Consider the following 26311-nt stretch of genomic DNA (forward strand, 5'->3'; position numbering starts at 1 on the left):
AGCATTGTGATAGGTCCCTTTGGAAGTGTGTATTGACGGGCAGGCATACAATTTGGTGATGTGTGCAGTTGGTGTTTTGTGTGTCCTGCACTATGGCTTGTGTTTGAGTAGACAGCTTGTTAATGACCAAGGACTTAACCTTACTTTTAAGTCTATGAGTTTTCTGCTAAATATTTCCGAAGTAACAATTGTGAGTATGTTTATTTCTGAATCCGAAATCTTAAGATGCTATCCGGCAATATCACGGAAATGGAGTGCGGGACGAGCACACGGGTACGTACCTCTACCACTTCAGAAGGATTTCGTGCATCATGGGGAAATCTTCAATCTCGAATTGCGCCTCAACGACTCCACCATTGACTCTCCCTCAGCCATTGAATTGGCCTGAACCACCGCCTACCTCAAAACCTTGGCCAAATGCGCCCTAGAAAAGTCTAGATGAGCCTGGCTTGGAGCGCTGGCCGTGCCTGGAGTCGGCGATGCCTCTCACAAGCGCCCAGCTTCCTCACACCGAGGGTATACGCAAACCTCCGCCGATACGCTGCGAAGCCTACGCCCGCTGAACTCGAAGCCCGAATTGCCGCCATCCCCATCGAACGGTACCGTAATTTCTGTATCGTGGCGCATATCGATCATGGGAAGAGTACGCTGAGTGATCGGCTGTTGGAGTATACTGGTACGATATCTGCTAGCGATGCGAATAAGCAGATTCTGGATAAGCTCGATGTTGAGCGGGAGCGAGGTATTACCGTCAAGGCGCAGACGTGTACTATGATTCACAAGCACAACGGGCAAGATTATCTGCTTCATTTGGTTGATACACCAGGGCATGTGGACTTTAGAGCTGAAGTTACGAGATCGTATGCTAGTTGTGGTGGAGCATTGCTTCTCGTGGATGCATCGCAGGGTATTCAGGCACAGACTGTGTCAAACTTCCATCTCGCGTTTGCGCAGGATCTGGCTCTTGTTCCAGTGGTCAACAAGATTGACATGCCGGCTGCAGATGTACCGCGGGTGCTACAGCAGATGAAGGACAGTTTTGAGCTTGATCCCAAAGACGCTATTATGCTGAGCGCGAAGACGGGAAAGGGCGTACCGGATGTTTTGCCCGCTGTGATTGAGAGGATCCCTCATCCTGTTGGAGACGAGAAGAAGCCGCTCAAGATGATGTTGGTGGACTCATGGTACGATAACTTCCGCGGTGTAGTGCTGCTGGTGCGGTTATTCGACGGCACGATCAAAGCAGGCGATAATGTTGTTTCTTTGGGGACGGGGATGAAGTACACTGTTGGACAGGTTGGCATTCAGTACCCGCATGCCATACCCCAGGCGACTCTCAGCGCAGGACAAGTCGGCTACGTGTACTTCAACCCGGGCATGAAGAAGATTCAAGACGCCAAACTGGGCGACACATTCACATTCGTCGGGTCCGAAGAAAAAGTCGAGCCGTATCCTGGCTTCGAGGAGCCCAAGCCCATGGTCTTCGTGGCAGCGTTCCCCACTGACCAGAGCGATTACAGCCGTCTGGCAGATAGTATTGGGCAGCTCGTGCTTAACGACCGAAGTGTGACGCTGCAGAAGGATCACTCTGAAGCGCTCGGTGCGGGCTGGCGCTTAGGGTTCTTGGGGAGTCTGCACTGTTCTGTGTTCCAGGATCGGTTGAGGCAGGAACATGGCAAGAGTGTTATTTTGACGGAGCCAACTGTGCCGTCGAAGATTATTTGGCCTGATGGGTCGGAGGAGATAGTGTCGAATCCGGCGCTGTTTCCGGAGACGAGCAATCCCAAGGTGAAGCAGTCGCAGCTATTCGAGCCGTAAGTCTGTCGAGATTATTGTGTTGAGCGTTACTGATTGTATCTGCTAGATATGTCACTGCTACAGTCACCATGCCAGAGGAATATCTCGGCCGTGTGATTGAGCTATGCGAAGCGAATCGTGGAGAACAAAAGAGTCTAGAGTTCTTCCATACAACACAGGTTATTCTACAATATGAGATCCCAACGGCTCAATTAGTCGATGACTTGTTTGGCAAGCTCAAGAGCGTAACGTATGTTTGTATCTCAGGTGTTTTGAGATTGTGCTAATGTGTTTGTAGCAAGGGATATGCGACGCTGGATTATGAAGATGCAGGTTGGCGGGAGAGTAACCTCGTCAAGCTGCAGCTGTTGGTGAACAGACAGCCTGTCGATGCGATCTGCAAGGTCGTTCATTCATCGCAGGTTGACAGGCTTGGAAGACAGTGGGTTACCAAGTTCAAGGAGCATGTTGATCGTCAACATTTCGGTACGTCTTTCCCTTCCCAAGCTCACCCTAGGCTCAGTACTGATGCTCTTCTACAGAGGTCGTGATCCAAGCTACAGCAGGTAATCGAATCGTAGCGCGAGAAACCATCAAGCCCTTCCGTAAGGATGTTCTTGCCAAGTTACATGCTGCTGATGTATCGAGAAGAAGAAAGCTGCTCGAGAAACAAAAGGAGGGTAGGAAGAGGTTACGTGCTGTGGGCAATGTCATTATTGATCAGTCGGCTTTCCAGAGCTTCATGTCGAGATGAGTCTTGGATATAGTGTACTATAGTGTAACATCATGACTGGATGATAGATAAAAGATGAACCGTTCTATGACTCGAGTCCATGTATATGATCTACGTGAAGGCCTTTGACTCAACACCAAGAGCACATTCCATCTACACCTTGACCTCAGCATCATACCCCGGATCCTCCTCCGGCAAATCAAGCCCCAGCTCAACCGGCTCCGTAAACGACAAGCCCATACCTCCCGCGGCCGTCGCCTCCCGTTGTTTAATCCCCTCGTCCTCAAAGTCAAAGACACGATAATCACTATTAAAGAACCAATATCCCGCAACGCCCAATCTCAGGAACCCAGCGTGCGATACCACAAAGATGAGCTTCTCAGGTCTTTTCTTCAGATCCTCTAGTGCGCGCTGACCGCGAGCGAGGATGGATTTCTTGGTGTACCAGTATCGCTCTGCGGATGGGGATGTCTTGTCTGGCCAGAGGGGATCGACGGAGGAGAGGTTTACCTTTGGGAAGGATGGAGAGACGGAGGAGAGGGGACTTCCTGTGTCACAAGGCTTTGAAGAGTTTTCTAATAATCGTGAGTGAGTTTGGGTGTGAGAGGGGAGGATTGGGGAATTACCCTGCCAGTCTGCGTTGCCCTCAATCTTAACACCCCGCTCAACAAGCCAGCCCAACGCAAGCGTAGCAGTCTGCATCGTACGCCGCATGGGGCTGACAACGATAGCTACATCGTCTACATTATCAATCTTATCCGAGAATGTAGAGATGAGGTTCTCTCTTAGGAGAGCGCATTGCTCTTCGCCCTTTTCCGTGAGCGGAGGATCAGGCAGTGACCATTCTTGTACACATTGTCAGTGATGTTCTAGAGATTGTGTAAAGGGAGACTTATGAGCTACATTGTGAAGAGCCTGAGCGTGGCGGATGAGCACAATAGTAGGAGCCATTGCAACTGTAAGTGATGATGTTGAGGTGAAGACGGGAGCGGTGATGGGGTCCGCTTTCGGAGAGGGCGATTGGTCATGACGACGTGAAGCTCAATTGACTTTACAACGTGCATACACCGCAACAACAGCAACAGCTCAGTATATCATAGCATGGAGATAATAATTAGAGATTTATTATTATAATTACTCGTCTTCTATATCCAATTGCAAATGTCTATCGCTTTTTATATGCATTAGATTGCCAAAAGAGCTGCGACGCCGATTATCATGCCCATTAGAGATGCGCCCTTTGACGTGGCTGCGTTGTCTGTTGATGATGGCGCAGCGGCATCTGATGATGCTTCACCAGCTGTAGCTCGACCTTCGGCTAAGGTTGCGTCTGTGGTAGAGCTTGGATCGACCGTGGTGGACGCAGCAGCGGTGGTAGTGGTAGTGTCCTTTGTTGTTGAGACTGTTGAAGCATCCTTTATTGTTGACGCAGCTTCAGTGGTTGACTCAACCTCCTCCTTTGTACTCGTCTCCTTGGCTGTACTCTTCGCCTTTGTACTCGTCTTTGTCGCAGCCGTCGTGGTAGTCGTATCCTCTCCAACCCTCTCCTTCACCCACTCCGCAACATCATCAGTAAACACATCAAAGTAATTAAGATGCGTCTCGACCTCATCACCCTTTGCACAAATTGGATCCGTCTCAACACAGTAATTCCTAAACACATCCCCATAACTCGCCAGATTCTCCAACATGCCCGCCGGTCTAGGAAACAGTCCATCCTTTCCCTTGCCAGAGAGCACATTGTAAGGCTGATCCTTGGTATGTCGCGTATCCCCAAACACCATCGCCGCGACAATCTTGCTCCCCGGTAGTGTCTTTGGACTCAGGCCCTGGAGATCAGGCTCCACGCAGTTCTGGAAGAACACGCCGCCTCCGCCGCCGAGGATGTCGCCGACGACCTGGCCGCCCTGTGAGTAGCCGCTCACGACGAGTTTGGAGTCTGGGCATTTCTTGTTGTACGCTGTGATCTGCTTGATACCATTCTTGACGCCCTCCGTGACAGAATCGCAGAACGGGTCTTCAAGAGCGTTCTGGAACTGGATATCCTCATAGTCGCAGCTCTTTAAGCCACTGCAGATGGCACCGGCGAGTTTTCCCTGTCGTCCTGGGTAGGGTTCATTGTTGCCCTTTGCAAGAAAGATGTGCACGTCTTTACAGTCGTCGCGTATGCCAATGGCACTGACTGTAGTAGCAGCGATGAGTAGAAGTGTAGTAGGGCTGTGCATTTTGATGATGATGTTGAGGGAAAGAAAGTAAACAAAGAAGTAAAAAATTGTCACGATAGAAGAGACAGAATGATAACACGAACCGAGACAAGGAACGAGGTTGCCGGTCACAGAACCTGTTTCATCAGCTGAACAAGGATCCCCTGAAGACGCCCCGGGTTTTAATCTATCTCGCCCACAGCAAGAAAAATATGGGACGAGATCGACTTTGGGCAAATTTGTGCTGCGATAACGGGCTAATCAGGCTAATCACGACACGTCAAAAAGAATGGGGACTCGTTCGTATACTCCGTAAACGAGTCTAATTAATTGTTTTATCCACTTGAGATGTCATTCAGAGACAGTTCAGCTAGAATGATCTGATTCGATGGTGCAGAAAATGTCTCTTAAGCGAGTGTTGACTGAGTCAGTTGAGCGAGAAGCGAGGACTAGGCCAGGCCAACTTCTCACTAGACGGTCTGGGTCTCGTTTAGCGATCAGAGTCTGCCGAGCATGTCTTGGATCATCGCTGCCAAGTTTGATCCCAAATGGAGATGGACTCACCGTGGCCTCGGGTGTCGGAAGACATTAGACACTTGGCTCTGTCTAACCAAATAGCCCGCTGAGTTTATACAGAATTGTCAATTATTGTTTTCTTCAAGGCCAATGGTTAAGCTCTTCCACTTACACTACTCCGGATAGAGTATCTCGCAATCTGTTATTCAGCATTGTGGCTCGAGTAAGTTGTCACAACCCCAGCTGTACGAGTAAAATATACCTGACGTTGACGTTACTTTATGAGTCGTGCGTGCCTTGGCTCCTGTATCAGAAGGCCTCCTCGCTCCTCAACGTCTCCAAGATGTCGTTCTGGGTCTAGTTATTAAGCATCTCATCGCTGTCACCTCAATCACCGAGACTGTCATCGAGTCCCTTCTCTGCTTCGTGAATGCCTGCCCTTACTTACCTTCATCTTATCGCCATACCAGCGAAGCCACTCAACTACTCTTCAAGCTTCCTTAGAATCTCTGCCAAACTGCTAGTGGTTGCTTCGTAGCTGTATAGTGACTACTCGAGGTTAGTGTGGACCGCGACCTTCGTTCTTCCTTCACCGAATGGACCTCGATCTCTACTCTAGACTTTCTTACTCAATGATTAAAGGCTGAGAGATTGACGTAGACTCGTTGCTGAGTTAAATGGCTGAGAGCCGGCATCTTCGTGGTCTCCGAGTGGTCAGTGGGAACTGGTCTGTAGAGACATGCATAAGGGGATGACAACCCAGCACATTCAATGAGTCATGTTATAAGGTTGTGAGGGAATTTAAAGACTTGGGTGAGCTTCGCCGGTCATGGTGGCTAGTGTTGAATCGGGTAGCTTCGAAGTTTCTGAGTGTACCTGGTATTCTTTGATCATAGACAACGAGTATATTGTGCCCAAGAACTGATTGGAAAGACCCCTCTTGGTCAAAACGTATGTCATAGGCCGCCAATTTGCTGTTAGTAAAACTTGCAGCTGGCTTTCAACTTCATATCAAGCTGTACTGGCGTTACTCGGGTCGTAGCAATGCCGAGCGATGGAAAGGAAGACGCATTGGTAGTGATGTTGATATGCGAGAGACTGTTAACTCATTTGAGGTAAACAAGAAAGGGGATTTTTAACAGTCCGATCTGTGTTAAACTCATCCAATGCCTGGGCTATAACTTGGTCTCGTTCGTGGTCTGCATCTGCATCGCCAGCATCCAGTGCCACCGGATCAAAAGGAACTGGATTGATAGGCTTCCAATTGCCCCGATCCTTAGCGAACTAGAGGATATAAATGAGTGCCTTACAGGCTCCAAAATGCCCTCGAAAAGAGGTGGCGCGCTCGTCCATTAGGGGTATCATGCTTGACATCGTCTGCGGTGCGAGGAGCCTGGTCTCTTGGGCATCATGTGGGCTACTCAACGAGAGTTTGAGTAGCCATATGGAGTTTCGGATGTGAATCTTGGTTGAATGTACAGCTCCGTTTCGTTGATAGATGACTCGGAGGTGTCCTGAAGCATCAATGAAGCACAGAGGGAGCCTCCAAGAAGGTAGCGGGGGCGTTCAGAAGCAGGAGTCAAGACCAAACTAGAGTCACGTCTGGTCGGACTGGATCCAGAATAACATAAAAGAGCCATGATCGCTGATAGGCGGCTCAAATTGGTCTTCCGAAGAAGCAATGGCCCCAGGAGAGAACCCCTGAGTCTCATTATACAACGAGGTGGAGGAGGCGCTGAGATGCTAGAGATCAGATCAACTCATGCCAGATTAGCTAAGTCACACAAAATAGAAGTATGCACAAAGATAACAGGCTCAGTGACAGTCAGCAGACCCCAGTCTCCTAGAGAAGCCTCGAGAGGTGAGGGAGCACCGACCCTTCAAGCTAAGGAGGCAGCGCGCTCCTTGGAGATGCAGGTATCGGAACTCTACAACGGCTATGACTTGGTGATGCTAATTTAACTCGGTGCTCTGTTGAACTTTGTTAAGCGGATGAGAACAAGGTGGCGACAGTCGGTGACCGAGTGACGACTAACGTTTCATATGTCACTCAGGGATAACAGGTAACTGAGTTCCATAACTGATTCATAACGATCGTTAATCATTCAAGACTTCTCTGACTAAAGGAAATAAAGCCTATTTCCCCAAAATCTCATCCTTCCTCTTCTGAAGCAAGTAATAATACTCCTGAATAGGGGTACTCTTCGTCGGAACCCTCTCCCCCTCAAACTGGCCCCTTCCATGCCCATTGAAGTGAACCTTCCAAGCTACACATGATTAGCACCCTTACTACACACACGGGGAATCAAAAACTTACTGCTTGCGTCAAAGCCGAGGTATGACCAGCTATCGTTGAGGTAAGCCTTCTCGGTGCCAACCTGGATAGTCTTGACAGTTCCCATCTGTCCAGGCGCAGGTCGAAGCTCCTTGAGGTCGGCGACGAGCTTGATGAGGCCTGTGACGAAGGCGAGGGCGACGTCTTTGGCGATGCATTCGTGTTGGCCGTAGCTGAAGGCTGAGACGTCTTCTTTCTTGCGCTGGGGGTTGAACTTGCCCGCGTCGGGAACTTCCTTAGGATTACGGCCAGCCTCGCCCTGTTCATTGTTAGACATGATACGATTGTGAGGTGAGAGTGTAACTTACGAGCATGAGAACGACGGCGGTGCCAGGTTGGATGGCTTGGCCTTGTACCTCGCCTGGTGCTGTCGCAACACGGACGTTGCGCTGAGAGCTAGTCATGCGCTGAGCTTCAGCGACGTAGGCGTGAAGAGCAGCATCATCGCCCTTCTGAGCAATGGCCTGGACCTCACCCCAGATAGCTTCATTCTCGGGGCGAAGGAAGAACGACAGGACCTCGTAGAACTACACATAATCAGCACATGATCTTCAATCTTGTCACTCAACTTACAGCAGTGACAGGGACACCAATACCACCAAAGGCAGTAAGCCAGAGGTTATCCGTGACCTGATCAACATTATTTCCCTGAGCAAGCAACTCCTCCACAAGCTTGAGACCGCACGATCGCAGTGAGTCCTTCTTGAGGTACGATCTGGCGCCGATCCTGTTAGCAACGGCAGATACCAGTCCAATACCCCGAGGACGTCCAGCGTCAGCCTCCGCGACGATAGTCTTTGTCGTCTCAATCATTCTCTTCGCACCCTCTTGAGCGCGACGACGACGGTTCCATGCCTGTGCGGGATCATTGTTGTTGACGCCCCAGATACGAATGTCGAGAAGACTGCGGTACAGCTCTGCAACACCAAGTTTACCATCTGGATTCTCGTCCGTTCGAAGATCAAAGTAGAACAGGTCAGCGAGAAGCTGTGTGTTGAGAGGGATAGCGACATCGCGAATAATGTCGATCTGGTCAAGACCCTTCTTGAGAGTAAAGGTCTCCTTGTTGATGAGCTTGGTACCCTCGCGCTCAATAAACGCGTGGACTGCATTGTGCATGTTGGGAATCTTGCTCATCGCCTTGGAAAAGTTGGCGCGGTGAGTGTAGTTCTGAGGCTGATCGCCCGCAAGCATGAACCAGCCAAAGTCCTTCTTCCCTGGGAACAGAGTGTTGAGAGGCTTGAGCCAGGGGACGACGTATTGCTTTGTGTTGCTGAGGATCTGCTTGATAGCGGGCCCTGATGTGAGAACGGCGACCTTGGGGGGTGCCTTGGGGTCATCGAGAGTGTACTGGTCAAAAGTACCGATCTCCTTGGCGATCTGCTCGTTGGCCTTCTTGGTGTACATGGGCTGCATGACTGCGACGGAGTTGAAGGGGAACCAGTTTGGTACACCGCGCTGGATGAGCTTGTAGAGCATTGAACCACCGAGAGTCTTGTAGTCCTGCTGGACTTCGTTGTAGCCCCAGGCAGTGAGGTTCGACACGGTGTAGTCAATGGTGTTGAACCTGTCTGAACGAACGAGGGTAACAGCGTCAGACAGAACAGCTCGGCCAACAGAGTAAGTTGGCATGATACCAGAACCAGGGTTGCGCTGGGGCTTGATGTCCTCGATCATGAGACCGGGATACAACTCAACCATATCAGGATCAGTGTACAACTTCTCCAGAATATTCGCAATATCAGGGTTCGAGTTGATCTCGCTGAACGAGTCATAGCGCTTAAGACCAAAGAACTCTCTGAACTCATTCAGCGAAGCACACTGCCACTTGCGGCCCTGAATGATGCCCAGAACCTCAACGACCTTGAGAGCCTTGGGAACCATACGAGCACCGAAAGTTCCAGCAGGATCCTCCATAGCGTCCTTGAGAATGCGGACAAGATCTTCATCCTTGAACGTGCCATCAGCCTGACGCTCAAGACCGTCAAAGGTACGAACGCTAGGATCCTTGGGAGTGTTTTGCTCAAACGTGAGCAGAGCCTGTCCAAGTTCAGTCCAGCTGACGTCTTGGAGATCCTCAGCCTTGCGGCCGGGGAAGAGCTTGAGGAAGAAGTTGTTGATCCATTTCTCGTCTCGCTTGGAGATGCAAGAGTGGAAGCGGTAGAGGAGATTGAACTCAACGCTGACTTGGTTACCAACACCTCGAGGGACACCGTCGCCGTCGAATTGCTTGTCAATCGCAACACGAGGATCGAGAGTCCAGTCACTCGCGGAGTGGTGAGTGTTGGTGATGGCACGAAGATAGTCGTGCAAGCAGATGTTGATGTACAAGCCACCAGTGATCAGACGAGCTACATTGAAGAGATCGTGATCTTGCTTTGCAATAGCCTTTGCCTTTTCTTCTTCAGAAGCGTTAGGTGGCACTGACATTGAGAAGCGCCCATTCTCGTTGATCTTGAGCAGAATGTCAGCCACGTAATTGTGGAAACGACTGTACAGCACAAGCATGACGTTGACACCAGCTGGTTGACCAAGGAGACGCTTCTCGTGAAAGGTATCAGGCTTGAGCTTGCCCTTCTCCATGGTACGGATCTCAAGCTGATCCTTCAGTGAAGAACCATATAGCGGCGCAAGATCAAGATACGACGAGGTATCAGACTTGTTCATATCTGTACGGTTCGTACGGAAGATATCGTGAATGATAATCGCAGCGTGGTAAAACAGCATTGACGAGATGCCCGCTGGATTCTCCTGAAACGTCGTCTCATCTCTCGCCATGAGAAGATCAAACAACAAACCAGGGTCAGGCTTAACACCGTGAAGTCTCTTCTCTGACTTGACAGACTTGGCATACGGTGTACCAGCCCTACCTAGATTGGGCTCAAGGATGTTGTTGAAGCTGCCGTCAGGCATACGGTACTGATGCAGACCATCTGGAGCTTGGGGCACTTGCTCGCGAAGAAGAACATCAGTGCCTGGGACTTTGAACTCAATTGTATCGTAGAGGTCGCAATTGTGCTTGTGGGCTGGTTTATCAGAGTTGACGACATCGTACTTGACATCGCCGCCGACGTAGCTCAATGGCGGGTGCTGAAGATTGCCCCAGAGGGTGTCGATGAGTTTGTTTGTGAGAGCTGTGCGAGCTTTGGAGGATGCAGGAAGGGCAGTGAGGATACCGATGAGGAGTTCAGTAGTTCTACGCTTGTTAGTCGTGCTCTGGGATATGATGTAGATGAGTGACTTACCCCTTCTTGTCATCAAGAGGCTGGCCCTTTTGGAGAAGTTCCTTGACAAGGCCGAGGAGTTGGGCAGGACTAGCTTGGCTTCGAACACCAGCGAAGTCCTTCATGAGGTCCGCAACGAGTTTCTCAGGGTTATTCAGCAGACTCGCCGGATCCTCCTTGGAGTCCCCGTACGACTCACCAGCCTGAAACTTTTCATTGAACGACATGATGAAGAAAAAAGAAGCGTGTGCAAAGAGGAGAAACCAGTTCCAACAATCTCCATGGGCATCTTCATCCCCCCATGCTTTATACCAAACATGTCACTTGTAGCTTCTTTCACGAGGGGTAACCACATCGCGGACCCTGGAGTGTAAGTGGCGTTTGGTACAACGAGAGCTGATAACACAGTCTGTCCAATGCAAGCTCTCGTATTGCCAACGCGGGATGCGAGCTGAGACAATGACGGAAGGTGATAAGCTGGCGTACAGCTGTACCGGGATGAAGCTCTGAGATGAGGGGTTGGCGAGAAGCAATGTATCACAGGCTGTTGTCTTTTGTGAGACCTCTATGCGAGATCTTTCAAGTTTGGAAAAGAGGGTGTGCAGCGGCCTCAAAGATGATCTGACATTTCAATTACCAAGCCTGTACTCTACATTCCTTTGATTTTCTCATGATTCATCAACTGTCCCGTATTCCTCTCTATAAGCGTTCAAGTTGAATTAAGCTACGTTTCCGATCTACGTGACATCTCACCTCATCTAGATAACCTTCTTCCCACCAAAAATCTCCTAGCTTTACCGCCAATGCAGGCGGTCCGTTCCGGCCAACCAGCGCGTCCACAATTGGCTGGAGCTGGATCTGCCGAAGCTAGACATTTGCTGACGGGCGTTTATGCCGTGCAACGCTACGAATGATCGCCATCGGGCCGTCCGGCAAATAGCAGGTGCCGGAGTGAGCTAATGTCTCAGCTGGGGGGATGTTGTCAAGTGAGGGGTTGTGAGACCTGCAGTTCGTGGGTTGTTTGATTTGCTGGGGCTTGGAAATACATGGAGACGAGAAAAAAGGAAAGGGAATCTAGATCTGAATGTTTATGCTGTGAGCTGGGAATCGGAAGACATTGAGAGATATGGGCGAGACAAGTTGTGTACTGATGGTCGAGCTGGGATCATATCATGACATATCTTCAGGCTATTATCGGCTGAATCAAATCAATTGCTTATTTCAAGTTACACAGACCAGAGAAGCTCAAGATCGTCTTGGTATCAACCCCTCACGTCAATCTCTTCTCATCTCAGCTCTCCAGACTCTATCTAACACCGCTTATCTGCACTCTGCAATAACACTCCTTTTATTACATGAATCTCAGTGAGACAAAAGAAGAAGAATCAACCAATACATAACCTCTCTCCAAAACATCAGGGTCCGAGCCAAGTACCTCCATGCAGCTACAACAGTCACCGACTTTCACAAGACCGGAGTCGTGCATATCTCCCCGCCTTTCGACCTCCAACCAACAACAATGGAATTGTGGCGTGTCGAGCATCAACTGCAACAGACCCCAAACAGAAATCAAGTCTCAGCCGCACCGTATCACAACATGCTCACTCAGTTCTCCTCTCTTCCCCCTCCCCGAGCTGTCCCTTGACCTGAAAATTCACCCAACTGAGGAAAAATCGGCATTCTTGTGGCTGGCTGAACCGAAATGCCAAGGACGAATCAATATTCTCCGATTAGCATCCCTTCATTCATTCTCGTAAGGGAGGAGACAACAATGCATGTGAATATCTCACTCTCCGTACCGTATACATCTCTCCCCCCGTTGCAGGTGTGCTATGCTACACGGGCCGGTAACCCAGTGGCACAATCAAAAGCCACGCAAGGAACTTGGTTGTCTCCGCATAAAGGAAGCTTAGCCGGCCCCCAGACACTGAGTTCCCGTCTCGCCTTGGAAACTCCCCCATCATTCTTCTTCCAAAGATGCCTCATGCTGAGAACGAAAGCACCGACTCTACTGAGCCCAAGAAGCTCATCCTGTGCTTTGACGGCACGGGAAACACGTTCAGTGGCTCCAATGCTGATACCAATGTTGTCAAGATCCTTCGAAAGTTGGATCGAAACAACAAGAACCAGTTCCACTACTACCAGAGTAAGATGCTAGCCATTGAGTTGAGATATGGTTATTAACTGTGCATAGCTGGAATTGGTACATATGACATCAATGAGACGTCTGTGAACAAGGGCATCCTTGGTGAATTTGGAAGTAACATCTCAAAGACTATCGACCAAGGCTTTGGCACCACTTTTGACGCTCACGTCATTGCTGGCTATCGTTTTCTCATGCGTTACTATGAAACTGTAAGTCACACCTCCCAATTTCACGCTCGTCAATTGACGTCGTGAAGAACGCAAAAATCTACGTCTTTGGCTTCAGCCGAGGTGCCTACACAGCCAAGTTCCTCGCCAGAATGGTCAACAAGGTCGGCCTTCTCTGCAAAGGCAACGAGGAGATGGTCCCCTTCGCCTACCGTCTTTATCAGCGCTACCTCCAAGGTGAGATAAAAGACAGCGAGCATGCGCAGTGCGCTTCCAAGCACGGCAGCTCAGACACAGAAGAGCCAGCAAATTTCGACACGACACAGCTTCTGGGCACAAAGCCTGAAGATGTCAGTGAAGAGACCCAGGATGCCTCCAACGAGATTGAGGCGTTCAGCCAGACATTCTGTCGCAAGGAGACGAACCGCGCCGGCGAAGAGGAGAACATCAAGGTGTTCTTCCTCGGAATCTGGGACTGCGTCGCATCCGTCGCTGTTCTCGAGCGTAAAGCAAAGATGCCCGTTCCTGTTACAGGTACAGCGACGCATGTTCGTCACGCTGTAGCCGTTGACGAGCGTCGCGTCAAGTTCAAGCCCGCTCTGTTGGCGCAGGACATCAGAGCCGCAGTGCACAGCCACGATGATGAAGAAGACATTAAAGAAGTCTGGTTTCCTGGCAATCACGGCGATGTCGGCGGCGGATGGCCCGCACAGCCTGATGAGCAGGAAGACGAAGCTGAGAAGCCGTCTTTCTGGGGCCGGATCAAGAACGCGTGGCTGACGAGGAAAGCTGGCAAGGCGAGTCAGAATCTGAACAAAGATAGGTTCCAGATGAGTGATATCCCCCTTGAGTGGATGATTCGTGAGGTCAAGAAGTGTGGCGAGATGGATAAGTCGCTGCAGGCGGGAGTGCATTGGTGCCATAGTCTCAAGCCATTTGAGAGGAGTATGGAAGATCCTGCGAAGCGGAGAGAAGCGACGCATGGATTCATGCACGACTGTCTCGCTTTTGGCTACGGAACAGCCTTCTTCAAAGTCCTCATGTGGAAGTTCATGGGTAAGTCTCTCCCAAAGCATCTCAATGCCAGCTAACACGTCCCAGAATGGCTCCCTTTCTTAACGCGCTGGGAACTCGACGACACAACAGACGCCAACGTGAAGCTCCTCGGCTGGAAACCCGTGACATTCCCTCCCAACAAAGGTTCATATCGTGACATTCCGCGCGGCGCAGTCCTCCATCAATCTCTTCTGGACCGACTGCAGGAGTTCTCAAGCTACACGCCTGGAAACAACCATGGCGACAAGTCGAATGCCTGTTTCAAGGGTCGTAACAAGGCTTTGGTGTATAACGAGAAGGAGATTGAGGGTCTGTCTGAGGATGCGAAGGCGCAGAAGTTGGCTGAATCGCACTTCAAGATCCATTCCGAGGGGGATACGTTGATCTGGGAGGATGATAAGAGACATCAGACGTATGACTTCAACCCTCATTTCAAGGGCGCTCTGCATCCTGCAATTGTTCAGTAGTAGAGCTTTGTACGGGACGGGAAAGTTGGCGATACGGTTGCTTGGATGTACGGTATTGAGGGTAATTTGGTTGACAGATGTAACAAGAAGGGAAGATTTTACAATTTCTAGGCTAATATTGTACCAATTTGGGGGATTTCTGTCTTCAATCATCTCGAGAAAAGTGCTAGCCAGCCGTGTCCTTCACCGAATCTCATCTGCGCGTTCTCTTCGTCACTCCAGAGTAGAAGATATCTGGTCAAGGACCTTTCTCGCCACCTTCGTGATGGTTAAGCAGAGCGGCGGTTCATCCGAAGACGAGCAAGCAGACTGATCCGTTGGCGGGCAGTCAGACGCCGTAGGCAGGGTATGCCATCTCGTCTGTCGCTCTTCCAGCCGCTCAATGAACGCGACGAACGACTTGTCGCGATGGTTCTCAATGCCGAATATCTCCGATTTGACAACATTGTACATGAGACTCTTCCACTGTTCGGGCGACACTTCAATCGGCACCAACACTGCATCGACCACGGTGAGTGACTGACCCAGAGGATTGAGCGCGACCTTTAACTCTTCTCCCTTGCGGGTCGCTTCAATTACTCTTGCATCAATCGCCTTGATGAGCCTAACGTAGGACTCGGCGATGCAGACGCATAGAATGCCCAAGATGCCCGCATTTTGCAGCACAGATGCGAAGCGCATTGGGCACTTTGAGCATTCTAGAACATCTGTTGCGCGCTCGAATGTATTTCGAAGAGCAGTTAGATCATCGGGGACAATTAGTTCGGTACGGACTCCGAGGCGATTGAGGAGAAGATAGAGGATCGACAGGCATGCGCATGAAGCGTTGATGTCTGTCTGTGTGAGGATGTCGCTGTGAGATTGCGCACTGCGGAGGGTTAGAAAGCGAAAAGGGCGGCTCTTTCGACAGGTTCTCACGGCGCAAAGCTCTCAAAGTCCGCGAGATATGGCGGTATATCTGTATTAGCTTCGTCGGGGGTCGGTCGCTCTTCTGTAGCGATCGTTATTCGGGGGGTATTCGACTGCACTGGTGACGGCCCGCGATCGTCCTCCCGAGCAGGACTGAACGGCGCGCGCGCTATCACGCTGGGCCTCTTTGGTCTGCCAGCGCGTTTCTGCAAAGAGTAGATACATCCTCGGTTAGAAACGGTGCATTTCGAACACACCGGGTATTCTCCTGAGCATCGGACCTTTCGCGATCCTACGGGTTTGGGTACGGATAAGCCAGCTGGAACCGGCGCTCGACGTCTTGTCACTTACTACAGGGCTCGCAAGAAGCTCTGGCCCGACCAGGAGTAGAAGCTGTAGAGGATATCGCCGGGGATAGCATTTTTGTAAGGAATTCTCGCGATAGACTCGGGGTTATAGACTGCGATGGAGGGAATGATGTATTCCAGGAATGGACCGAGCGGGGATTTAATGTTCCGGGCTAAACCCGCCTCCGGACCATTTACGCCGGTGATCGGTGGTCTTACAAGGACGGTTTCCAGCAGTACTCTCGGGATCATCATTTATTGCTCTTGAGATGCTGTAAAAAATATTTCAGGGTTATAATTAACTATTTTAAATGAATACAATGGTCTAATGATCTGAGTGAACAAAACGCGTGCGTGAGCCTCAACTCTAAAGCGAGGCACACCAAGAACAGAATCGCAACACCAACGTAAAACACCGAAACTAAAACACCAAAATAAATTACGTCAAAACACATTTCCGCTACTCAACGCATATTCAAGAAGCGACAATAGAGTTGCGTGAGAAGTCTATCGTTTCCCCCTCTTGCTGTTTGCCCCTCCTGGCCTGTCGGGCTTTTCTGGCGGCAGTGGACTTTCGCTTCATCGAGACACGACCGGCAGGCTTCTTAAGGGTACGGCCAATGGACTCCTCCTTGCTCGGCTTCGGGGCTTTCCTCCATTTGAAGAGCCCCGGGTCATGTGAAGGATAGTAGTCCAAGTTCCAGGTGCCGCCTTCATCATAGTTGACCAGAGGGAGGAAAGGTCCCTGCATGCCTGGACGAGGACGAAGACTTCTATAGCGCGCTTCGTTGCGCTTTGCAACCAATTCAGTTCCTTTGAGCGGTGGGTTGGCCCGGGCCGCGGAGAGGTTTACCTCTTCGATGATATCCTGGAAACACTTCACGTCCCAAGCTGCCATACTTGTAAAGGTCCAGCTCGGCCGAATCCTGTCCTCGGGGCCGAAAATATGTGGAATCGTCCAGGCGTGGCTCAAGTCACACAGCTGGCCTTCGTAATACTGCTGAGACTTGAGGTCGCGTACGACGATGCCGCATTTGTGGAGCTGGCGAAGATTGCGAAGCATACGTGGTAAATGCTTGATCTGTCTCTGTTCCGCTTCTCGTGTCATTCCACCTGTAGGCGTTCGGTGGTTGGGGATCCAGTCTTTGACGATAGCCATGATGGGTAGATCGACTTCATCGTCCTCCATTTCCATCACTTCTTCTGAAGGGAATATGGCTTCCGGTAAGGAGTTGCGGACCGCCGCTTGGATCTGCTCGTCGATCTGGTGTAAATAGAGGCGCAGGTAGCCGTGCACTTTGACGGCAAGATGCTCCTGACCGAGCTCCTTGAGGCGACCGAAGGCCCGGCACTCGTTGTGGAAGGAAGTTGCATGAAGACGTAGACTGTCGACCACATACTGGGGCATCTTTTCGCTGGCGGTCAGTCGCTCTTTCTCCTCTCTTCCGACGAAATAGCCTTTGTCAATGGGGTCTAGTTCGAAGTTGGGCTCGTGTACATAAACGGGGAAGAACTGAAGGTGAGTTAGCAGCTGGCATGGTGATTCTGTTCACGGTACCTACAAGTTTGATGACGTAGATCTTGCCATCGATCTCGGCCTTAACGACCGCTGAGTGACAGCCAGAGCCGAGATATTCCAGGAACTTGAAGTCGTGCTTGGTGAGATCATCGGTGAAACACTCAAGCTTTGGGCCCTCACAATCCGGTAGCGGTTTCAGTGTAGGCATTGTTAAAGATACAGTGGTGGCGGATGTTGAAACGAAATCGAATAATGAGCAAAGGACAGTTTTTGAAGAGTTCTTGACGTTTGTTTTTTTGTTTTTTTGTTTGGAGGTAAGGATGTTTTGCTGTCTGGTATAGCTGTCATAGTTTCAGGTAGAGGAGGCTTGAAGGGCTTCCTTAGGGTGTTTATTAACTAGGAGCCGACAACACCAAAACACAGGGCGAAAAGTGTGTTCAGGCAGAACAAGCTTCTATCTTTGTTGTTTTCTTTCTGTCGCCAGTTTCGAACATCATCCCGAAAAGGAAAGGAATCCGGAAATAGCATCTCAAAAGGGGGAGGGGGGGTTAGCAACAAACAACTGAACACACAAATCGCGACGCAACGTAGATACCGACCGTGAATTTCTTTGTCGGTGCCAGGGTATTTGCGTTAGGCGGTTTTTCTAATGTCAATAGTGTATTAGCCGTCAGCATGGACCCCCGATCACTGACGGTTCTGCCAGTAGAAAGAGGGTTTCTTTGTTACACCAACTAACATGCCGCAGCAACGCTCCCCTCTCATCAAAATACAGCGCATCTTCGCTTTCTGCAGCAGCCCGTCCCCTGCTTTTCATGCCACAAACTGATGAGCTTGGCGCACCTCAAGCAATCAAGCCGCGGCGCCAGAGCAGCAGGTCTGAGTCTCATATCAAACGTTCGTTGCCTAGCCGTTGTGGCGGTCAGGGTTATTTACGGTAGCTTTTAATGGCGTACATAGCTGATTGCCAGCTGTCCACTGTACTTCTTGGCACTTCCAATACCTCCCAGTAGTCTATCACCAAGTGTTAGGTTCACGGGCTGATGAGTCTGGCAAGAAGAATTCCACGACATTACACCAACAGGCATGGAGTCGTTATCTTAAACCAAACCCTCAAAGATGAGCCGCCTGAATCTATCTCTTCTAAGTAGCGATGGCACGCAGACCTGCTTGCCGTTTGGCAGTGCCCTGTCCTGACTCCCGTTCCGCAATGTCCTGTGTTTGCTCCCGGCTCCGGGGACTGCGGCTCATGGGCTGCCTAATTTCTTCTGAACTTATATGAGAACTGATATTCTGAATTTCGTGGTGTCTCTCTAGGTATCGACGCAGAACTGAGGACGCGTAGGTCAGATAACAGGGCATGTCACATTTCGCTAGCGCTTTTATTGAGAAAACTGCGAAGGGTTCTTCAGGGCCTGTGAACTGTGTCCATCAGTTAAGTATCAAGACCATTTGGACACTTATAAATCCGTCCTGCCCCCAGCTGTGTTGGAACATTCATTTTTCCTTTCGCATCTAAATCTAGACATACTTTCTGGTTCTCACATTATTGCATCTCGTTATTTATCCATACTACATCATCTATCTATTCACGATCTCACGAACTCAACGGGAAACATGAGCCTCCGACCTTTCAAGGCACTCCCGTGCCCGACTTTTCTGTACACATCAAGCGGAGTGTTTCAATCCGATATGCTCTCTCGCAACCAAACCCCGCGCTCCTCGGCGCTGAGCACGCTCCATCATCTACCAGAGGCGACACGACCCGCCATGCTGTCAAGGCCTTGTCCATCTTGAAATGGACCGACTTCAATATTGGGGTCCTAGAAGACCTCTACAAGGACATGCTGAGCCAAATGGTTCAGTCCCCCAGCGGCGCCAAGAGCGGCCCTTTTCATCTCGACAACATCGAAGAAGCCAAAATGATGTTCCTTGAACACCTGGGTCCACGGCTTGAAGACCCCATCGAGCAAGGCGCGGCCCTTCTGGGCAGTCGGTTCGGTCATCAATTCCCTGCGGTCGTGGTCAAGCCCGGACGATCATTCGATAGACAGACTCCTACCCTTTCCTACGTGGCCGGCAACGAGCCTGATGCTCGTACCTTGGTCGTCAACATTTGTTTGCATGCCAACGCATGGCACTCAAGTATGATTGGCGGCAACAAGGCTACGATAGCTAGACGGCCCCTTGATCGTCTTGCTAAATACTGTCTCCTTGCCCGAACTCGTTATGGGTTCCTTATGAGCCCGAAGGAAATCGTTGTCATGCGCATTCGAGGCACAGTGTTCGACACTAGTATGTCTTGCCATGGCGAATGGCAAGCTATTCCATGGTCCGTAAATGGCCCGTACGAACTCACCGCGTGTCTGTCTATCTGGTTTCTGGTAATGCTGAGCCTTGATGACCTGCGCCTGTCAGGCTCTCCCCCACACTACCTCCCACCTCCATACTACCTGCCTGCACCCCGATCTCTGAACGTTTGGACGCGTTACCAGGTCCCTAAAGGGTTCTTCTACCGCCACCCTTCTTCTGGACAACGCGGGGCCGAGCTTCCTGAAGGGGCCGAGTTCGAGGACTCCCCCAATGGGTCTTCCTCTTGAACATCTTGAGCGTCTTTTCGTTGTCGCAGGATTTGCCGACGTCGAACTCAGCATTCCTCCAACGTCGACACCTGGTACAGGCCTCGTCCTCCCGACCTAGGCGCGACCATACAGTGGAGAGGGATGGCGCTTGTTTTTCCATTTCCTTTTTATTTATTTATTTGTCGTGCTGTCTGTCTCTTCCTTCTCTTTTCTTTTCCTTGCGTCTGGCGGGTTAATTGTCGTGGTGCAGCCTTTTCCTTGCTTGTGGTGAGAATCGCCGTAATATGTCAGTCTTTACCTTGGATCCTTGTTGTTTGTCTCTTGTTTTTGTCGCGCACTTTAGAACTTTAGACTAGATACCATAGAAGCAATTTCTCTCTCTCTCTCTCTCTCTCTCTCTCTCACCATTCGCTCAACGATTGTGAGTGTTCGCATTGCACTGGTAAGCTTATGATTCTTCTTTTTTTCTTCCTTCCTGGGCCAATGTAGATTAGCGTCTGTCGCATCTCATCTCATCTCATCTCATAAACTCCATGTCCAAGATTCCGCCGTCCATAAAGCTCATCCCGTCTCCGAAGCCCCGCTCAAGCTCCCCACTCAATCCGACAAACGGTCCGTCCAACCCCACAAACGGCCCCTCAAGCCCCTCAAACATGTCTCCCGCTGGTAAGAAATCCACCTCGTGCACAGCCACATCATCCACGTTCAGCGCCTCAAAGACATCCTTTCCTGATCCTTTCAGCTCCTCTCTATACACCGCCACAGCCGTTTGCGCCCTCTGGCTGAGTTCGCCAACAACGCTTCGCAATGCTCTGAACGCTTCGTCGTCGATTATCTTTAGAAGCTTGTCGAAGAGATCGAGGGCTTTTACTGAGAGGTGCTGATCAATGTGGATTGAGTTGTGGCCGGGGTTGAGGATCATGTTGGCGAGGAGGACGATGAGCGCTGAGAAATGAGAGCAGCTGCATTGCCTGCGCTGGTCAGTAGTCTCCCGAGGCGTTCTGCAACTGACATACCAAATTAGACACTCTGTTGGTGTAGCTTCCTGGAATAACTTCATGCACCCTCTGCTCACTTCCACGCAATGATTCCATCCCTCAGCTAAAGGCGGTGCTTGGTCCTGACACTTTCCAGCACCATCAAACCCCTTATTCTCCAAGTTTCCAACAGAAGTTATCGTAGCTCTACTAAAAGAGCTGATCCTCTTGACCCATTCTGCATTATGGCTGTAAATACCGTGAATCATCACTTCCGTCAGCAGAAAAGCGTGATGCATCTTTGTCATCTGCACAAGCTGGCTTGGTCCCACCGTGGCAGCGACATGCTCGATATGGAAGACGGTTGGAATACGCTCATACCACTGATCGAGCATGGTTTGAAGCCGAGATACCCGTCGTTGTCGCTCTTGGGCTGTCACCTTGCTGGAGCGGTTGGAGTACAAAAGATCGTACACTTTGCCTTGTATGTAAGCTAGTTCCACGCGCCTTCGATGGTAGTTGAAGTGTACTTGGCCGTTTTGCGTCCATATCAAACCAACGCTATCTGGTGGTGCAAGTACAGGGAGACTAATGTCGATGTCTTCATCAAACTGGCATGAAGGTGTTTGCGCACGAAGACAGATGTCCTACTAACATAAGCATTTGAATTTACGCACTCGAACAACTTACCTTGTCAAGAGTGTACGCAATCCAAAACACTCGCGATCTCTGCTCTGCCTCCGCAGCCGGAAACTGCATCGCCGCTTCTTGCGAGTGCAACTTGAGTCTATGCGCCAGCCTAACCGCTGTTCCAATCAAAACACTCGCGGGTTTCGGATCACGACTATTCTGGAACAGCATCACAATACCTAGTAAGATCTGAACGCCGAGTAAATCCTCATCGCGCGTGACAAGTTCCGAAACAACAGTCTGTGCATTCCTCAAACATTGATCTGCCTTTTCAATATGCACTGATTGGCTGTCTCGTAATGAGAGCTGCGGAGTGCGATATCCAATGGCCATGACGGTTTGGATAGCAGCCCACGAAGCTCTGTCGCGAGTTTCGGGTTGTTTATACCATGTCGCTAAAAGCTTCATGAATTCTGGCTGCTGAAAGAGAGGAATGACGCTATTGAATGTTGTGAAGTAGTGGTCTACTATAGGTAGAATCTCATCAAGGGGGGGCAATTCCAAAATGTTTGGTTGAGGTCCTTGGTAAACTGCTGGGTTAACTGGGTCAAATTTCCAAGCAAATCCCCGTTTGGCCATCTCTTCGAAATTTACGGAGTTGTTGAGAACTGATTCCGCTGAGTCACTTGGGCTGGAATGGTCATCTGACTGCGGCCTGGCGTTTTGAGCATCTTTGGCAGCGTTGAGAACAATTTGGAGCTGCTCCTCAATACGAGCTAATCTTGCTTCAAGGCCCTCTTGGCGATTGTTCCTGAAGCAGTTACTAATTTGAACAGCAAAACCAGGAATAGGGGCGTACTCTTCTTGTTGCTTAGCCCCTGATCTAACTCTCGCAGAATTAGGCTTCCTTCTAATGATGCTAGTTCGACAGCTCGTATTATAGAGGATGCAATTCGAACAATCTGGTTTTAGCATGTCACATTTGATCTTTTTTGTGAAGCACAAATCGCATGCTGAGAATTTGTCAGCTGGGACCATATTCATAATTCGAGTTGCTGACCTTTGCGACGATTAGACGGTGTAGGATCTGTCTCAGCAGTAGACATGGCTATAACTGGCGAAATATTTAGCTGTAGACTTGTTTTCGTAAGTTTCAGAGGTTAAAAATGACGGGTACAGCTGATGAAGGTAATGTTGAGAGTTTTGTTGCAGATGCGCAGTGAGATGAAGTGAGGTTGAAGGGCTGACAAATCCTCCGAACGCAGGGTTCCACATAGCCTCATCAGGCTGTCGATCATCAGCCCTAAATTTAGAACCGTTGAATCGCCATGCATGACATGAGTTTGTTTCAGAAAACACAATCAACGACTCGGAATGGATACCCTACACTCTAATAATCATGTCTAAGCTCAATCAACCCATGATCTATCAGGCCTTAACAGTGCCATATGGAACTTGAGGTCCCGAATACTGAATGGCACGAACAAACTCATTCTTGTCCCCATCCTGTACGAGCTTCTCGTACCACGCGCCCATATCCTGGCCAAATGTCTGCACGACTTCAGTATCGCTCGCGTCAAGTGGTTCAAAGCCCTTTGCAATCTGCGCGAACTGAGCCCCAGCGACGCCCATACCCATCCCAAGATCATTCTCAACCATCTCAGTCGGTCGGATGGCGCCCTTGATGCGTCCCTCAATAATATCACCAGCCAAACGCGGTTCTGCTGCCGCAGGCCGTCCAATACTAACGCCATCAACAACATCAAGCGCGTCCACCATGGCGCCCACCGTTCTCAGCCCACCAGCGATAAAGATCTTCATTTTATGCGCTGAATCAAGCGCTTTGGTGATGGTCTCGGCCCACTCAAGAAAGAAACCCTCGCGCTGCTTGGTCGACTCTTTCTCCCACGACAATGCCATGCGCTCATAGGTCCCGCCGCTGAGTTCAACAAAGTCGAATCCCAGTGCTTCAAGCCTTTCGCAGAGCTCCCTCGCCTCGTCGGCTGTCACGCCGCCGTCCTGGAACTCTACGCTGTTGAGCTTTGCGCTGACGATAAATGTCGATGAGACGCGCGCCTTGATGGCGTTTGCTATTTCGGAAATGAGGCGGAGTCTGTTTTCAACCGTCTGAGTGCCGTATTCGTCGGTGCGCTTGTTGGTGGTTCGAGAGAGGAATTGAGAGAGCAGGTAGCCGTGAGCTGCGTGCAGTTCAATGCCGTCGAACCCGGCCTTCTCGAGATACTCGGCGGCGTGGGCGAAGCCGTCGATGATCTGGGCGATTTCCTCCTTTGTTGCGGCGTGCGGCTTGCCAAAGGTCATTCCCATCTTGGGGTCTGTAACAGTCAGTACGTGTTGTTGAAGCGCAGTGAGCGACTCACCGAGTTGAACGTCAGAGGCTGAGATGGCGACTGGGTTGAACTTGTAGGGAACTTGTCGCCCGGGATGGTTCACCTGAGCGAGGAACAGAGAGCCGTCCTTCTTGGCTGCTGCGGCCAATTGCCTGAACTTTTCGAAGCGCTCGCCCTCAAAGGGAGCATCGACAGGAATTCCGGGAGACGCAGCGCCGCCGACGGAGGTGAGATCAATGTCTACATTGCCAGTGACGACGATGCCAAAATTGTTCTTGCCCTCGCCCCATCTAAAACTGTCAGTCTGGGCCATCTATCGACGCCGTTGAACTCACCGTCTGTACAGCTCAATCAGCTCGTCGGTCGGGATTCCTCTCTTGGAGACGATCTCGGGATCCCAGCTCGCAAGCGATTCCGCCATGGGTGACTTGAGAAATCTGTTCTTTGCAACTCGGCCAGAGGGATGGAGGTGAAGCTCTTGGGCCAAGGGCTCAGGGCTGACGTCTTTGGAGGTGTAGCGGACAGGCATTTTGACGATTGTTATTGAAGTAGTGATTGTAATTGAAGTCGTGTAATTAATGAGCTCTTTTACGACGTCTTTCAGTCGCCACTTATATACAGCGACATCCTGAGTACCATGATCTCAATTCCGCATCATTACAAAGCTGAGTACGCAACACCGCGCTGTGGACAGACTCTGTTCCAGTTTGTGCGTATCCGATCCGAGAAGCAGAGTCCGAGCCAAAATAAATGCTCCACGGGCTTTCGATAGCAGGGGATAGCCCCAAGATAATCCATCGTTGTATCCATGGCGTTCCGTAACAGCATGTCTCTATGCGATAAGCGTATAAGCCCGCCCGGATTTGCGGTCCACGGCGTTCCACGGAGTTGAGTCCACTGGGTCGGACCGTTATTCAGCATCCAGCGCGCGCGAATTACAAATGCAACATTAGCAACTAGCAACTAGCAACCTTGAAAATAACAAATTATCAATTTATGGAGTTCTAATACATTTGTATCACTATTTTCTCGGGAAAAAGAGTGCCCCGTGGACTCGAACTTCCTGGCCCCCTTTCGTCTGCTGCCTCGAATCTTAAGATACAACTGAACAATCGACGGCCAGATTAGTAGTACATCAGATCAGGTCACAAGACAAAAGAGCTATAATGAATACAGTCAATGGAAATCCGTTCCAGATTGAGGTTTGGGAAACAGAACTGGTATAGAAACTTCAGGTTGAAAAGGCTGAAGTGAGGTATCGGGCTAAGAGCAAGGAGACTCGCACGCGCCGGCCTGCTCCGGCTAACCACGGCCCCACTCTCCGGATGTCTGTTCAACGCGACGCGAGATGAGCGATTACGAGCCACGCAAGAATACATTTCAACAGCAAAGAAGAACGTTAGAACGAGACTAACAGAAGAGGATAAAAAAGGAAAAGAAAAAAAATTGGTAGCTTCTCTTTGATTGAGCGTGTCATCCTTAGTGCAGGGGCCATGCTAATCTTCTCTAGAGTGATGTTAGTTGGAGTCGAACGAGGATGTTTCGGAATAATTACCTGTATCGTTTCAAATTGACCTGATGGTAGCGGCAGAACCGCTACCGACAGCTTGCGTTAATTTGTAGCTTATATACCCTTAGTTTGTTACAAGCTTTATGACAGGGATCCTGCTCCCACTGACAACAGCAGGCCCCGACCAACGCTCTTTGGTATGTAACCAAAGGCTCTGAACAGAATTCTTTTCTCTATGTTAATTCTGGAGAGTGTTCTCGTCGCTTTTCAGCATTGTAGGGGCCCAACAAAGCCGACCTAGTCCAAGATATCTGGCAATGCCCAAGCGGCAGGGCATTCCACTGAGACAGACTTAACCAACCAAGTCATTCTGCATAATACAGCAATTGAGATATTGCTTCTGCGGTATGCTTGACTCATTTTGCAATTTTTTTGAGGTAAAGTTCTTGTGGCTGTAAAGAATGGCTGGTTTGAGTTTGTGTGCCCTACTGTTGAAGGATGGCGGGGCGCTTGTGACAAAGACTCACCAATTGGAGTTGCTCACGCCAGTCTTGCTGAACTCGTACTCTAGACCATTGGATGGAATGCTATAATAGTTGGCGTTAAGAGAAAGAAAGAGAGGGGGGAAAGAAATAAACACAATCTCATGCGAAGAACACGATATTCCCTTTTTACTAAACTCCTTTGTTACTGCTATTAACAGCAAGCGACCCTGAGGTCGGCAAATACGTCATTTCACTGGGCACAGGGTAATCAACTTCTTCATACTGTTCAACGAGTTGAACTGCCGGAAAATCCGTGGTCCCGGGCGATGCTTATCTTATCGCGCGGTTCCTTATTCGAA

The 26311-nt window shown here is 50.2% G+C and overlaps 10 protein-coding genes across 10 annotated transcripts; 3 read left to right on the forward strand and 7 right to left on the reverse strand.

Moving 5' to 3' along the window:
- Positions 1-438: 438 nt before the first annotated feature.
- FPRO_08583 (uncharacterized protein) lies at positions 439-2551 on the forward strand (the record flags this gene model as incomplete). The annotated part of the gene is made up of 4 exons (XM_031222267.1): positions 439-1814; positions 1865-2047; positions 2096-2283; positions 2340-2551. 4 exons carry the CDS (start codon positions 439-441, stop codon positions 2549-2551), a joined length of 1959 nt encoding a protein of 652 aa, XP_031087743.1.
- A 132-nt stretch (positions 2552-2683) lies between these two features.
- FPRO_08584 (uncharacterized protein) lies at positions 2684-3481 on the reverse strand (the record flags this gene model as incomplete). The annotated part of the gene is made up of 3 exons (XM_031222268.1): positions 2684-3105; positions 3157-3340; positions 3434-3481. The coding sequence occupies 3 exons, from the start codon at positions 3479-3481 to the stop codon at positions 2684-2686; spliced, it is 654 nt and encodes a 217-aa protein (XP_031087744.1).
- Positions 3482-3714: 233 nt separating this feature from the next.
- Positions 3715-4755, reverse strand: FPRO_08585 (uncharacterized protein; the record flags this gene model as incomplete). The annotated part of the gene is made up of 1 exon (XM_031222269.1): positions 3715-4755. One exon carries the CDS (start codon positions 4753-4755, stop codon positions 3715-3717), a length of 1041 nt encoding a protein of 346 aa, XP_031087745.1.
- A 2631-nt stretch (positions 4756-7386) lies between these two features.
- Positions 7387-11036, reverse strand: FPRO_08586 (uncharacterized protein; the record flags this gene model as incomplete). The annotated part of the gene is made up of 5 exons (XM_031222271.1): positions 7387-7517; positions 7568-7844; positions 7894-8112; positions 8159-10781; positions 10831-11036. 5 exons carry the CDS (start codon positions 11034-11036, stop codon positions 7387-7389), a joined length of 3456 nt encoding a protein of 1151 aa, XP_031087746.1.
- Positions 11037-12786: 1750 nt separating this feature from the next.
- FPRO_08587 (uncharacterized protein) lies at positions 12787-14645 on the forward strand (the record flags this gene model as incomplete). The annotated part of the gene is made up of 4 exons (XM_031222272.1): positions 12787-12955; positions 13004-13164; positions 13212-14178; positions 14224-14645. The coding sequence occupies 4 exons, from the start codon at positions 12787-12789 to the stop codon at positions 14643-14645; spliced, it is 1719 nt and encodes a 572-aa protein (XP_031087747.1).
- A 213-nt stretch (positions 14646-14858) lies between these two features.
- FPRO_08588 (uncharacterized protein) lies at positions 14859-15975 on the reverse strand (the record flags this gene model as incomplete). The annotated part of the gene is made up of 3 exons (XM_031222273.1): positions 14859-15513; positions 15564-15846; positions 15906-15975. 3 exons carry the CDS (start codon positions 15973-15975, stop codon positions 14859-14861), a joined length of 1008 nt encoding a protein of 335 aa, XP_031087748.1.
- A 401-nt stretch (positions 15976-16376) lies between these two features.
- FPRO_08589 (uncharacterized protein) lies at positions 16377-17628 on the reverse strand (the record flags this gene model as incomplete). The annotated part of the gene is made up of 2 exons (XM_031222274.1): positions 16377-17414; positions 17464-17628. The coding sequence occupies 2 exons, from the start codon at positions 17626-17628 to the stop codon at positions 16377-16379; spliced, it is 1203 nt and encodes a 400-aa protein (XP_031087749.1).
- A 1648-nt stretch (positions 17629-19276) lies between these two features.
- Positions 19277-20020, forward strand: FPRO_08590 (uncharacterized protein; the record flags this gene model as incomplete). The annotated part of the gene is made up of 1 exon (XM_031222275.1): positions 19277-20020. The coding sequence occupies one exon, from the start codon at positions 19277-19279 to the stop codon at positions 20018-20020; it is 744 nt and encodes a 247-aa protein (XP_031087750.1).
- A 499-nt stretch (positions 20021-20519) lies between these two features.
- On the reverse strand, positions 20520-22715 carry FPRO_08591 (uncharacterized protein; the record flags this gene model as incomplete). Its single annotated transcript, XM_031222276.1, has 4 exons — positions 20520-20973; positions 21019-21626; positions 21670-22622; positions 22670-22715. 4 exons carry the CDS (start codon positions 22713-22715, stop codon positions 20520-20522), a joined length of 2061 nt encoding a protein of 686 aa, XP_031087751.1.
- A 322-nt stretch (positions 22716-23037) lies between these two features.
- FPRO_08592 (uncharacterized protein) lies at positions 23038-24486 on the reverse strand (the record flags this gene model as incomplete). Its single annotated transcript, XM_031222277.1, has 3 exons — positions 23038-23942; positions 23988-24247; positions 24293-24486. The coding sequence occupies 3 exons, from the start codon at positions 24484-24486 to the stop codon at positions 23038-23040; spliced, it is 1359 nt and encodes a 452-aa protein (XP_031087752.1).
- Between the last annotated feature and the right edge of the window lie 1825 nt (positions 24487-26311).

The sequence above is a fragment of the Fusarium proliferatum genome (genome assembly GCF_900067095.1).
Source record: "Fusarium proliferatum ET1 genome assembly, contig: FPRO_scaffold011, whole genome shotgun sequence".
Lineage (NCBI taxonomy): Eukaryota > Fungi > Ascomycota > Sordariomycetes > Hypocreales > Nectriaceae > Fusarium > Fusarium proliferatum.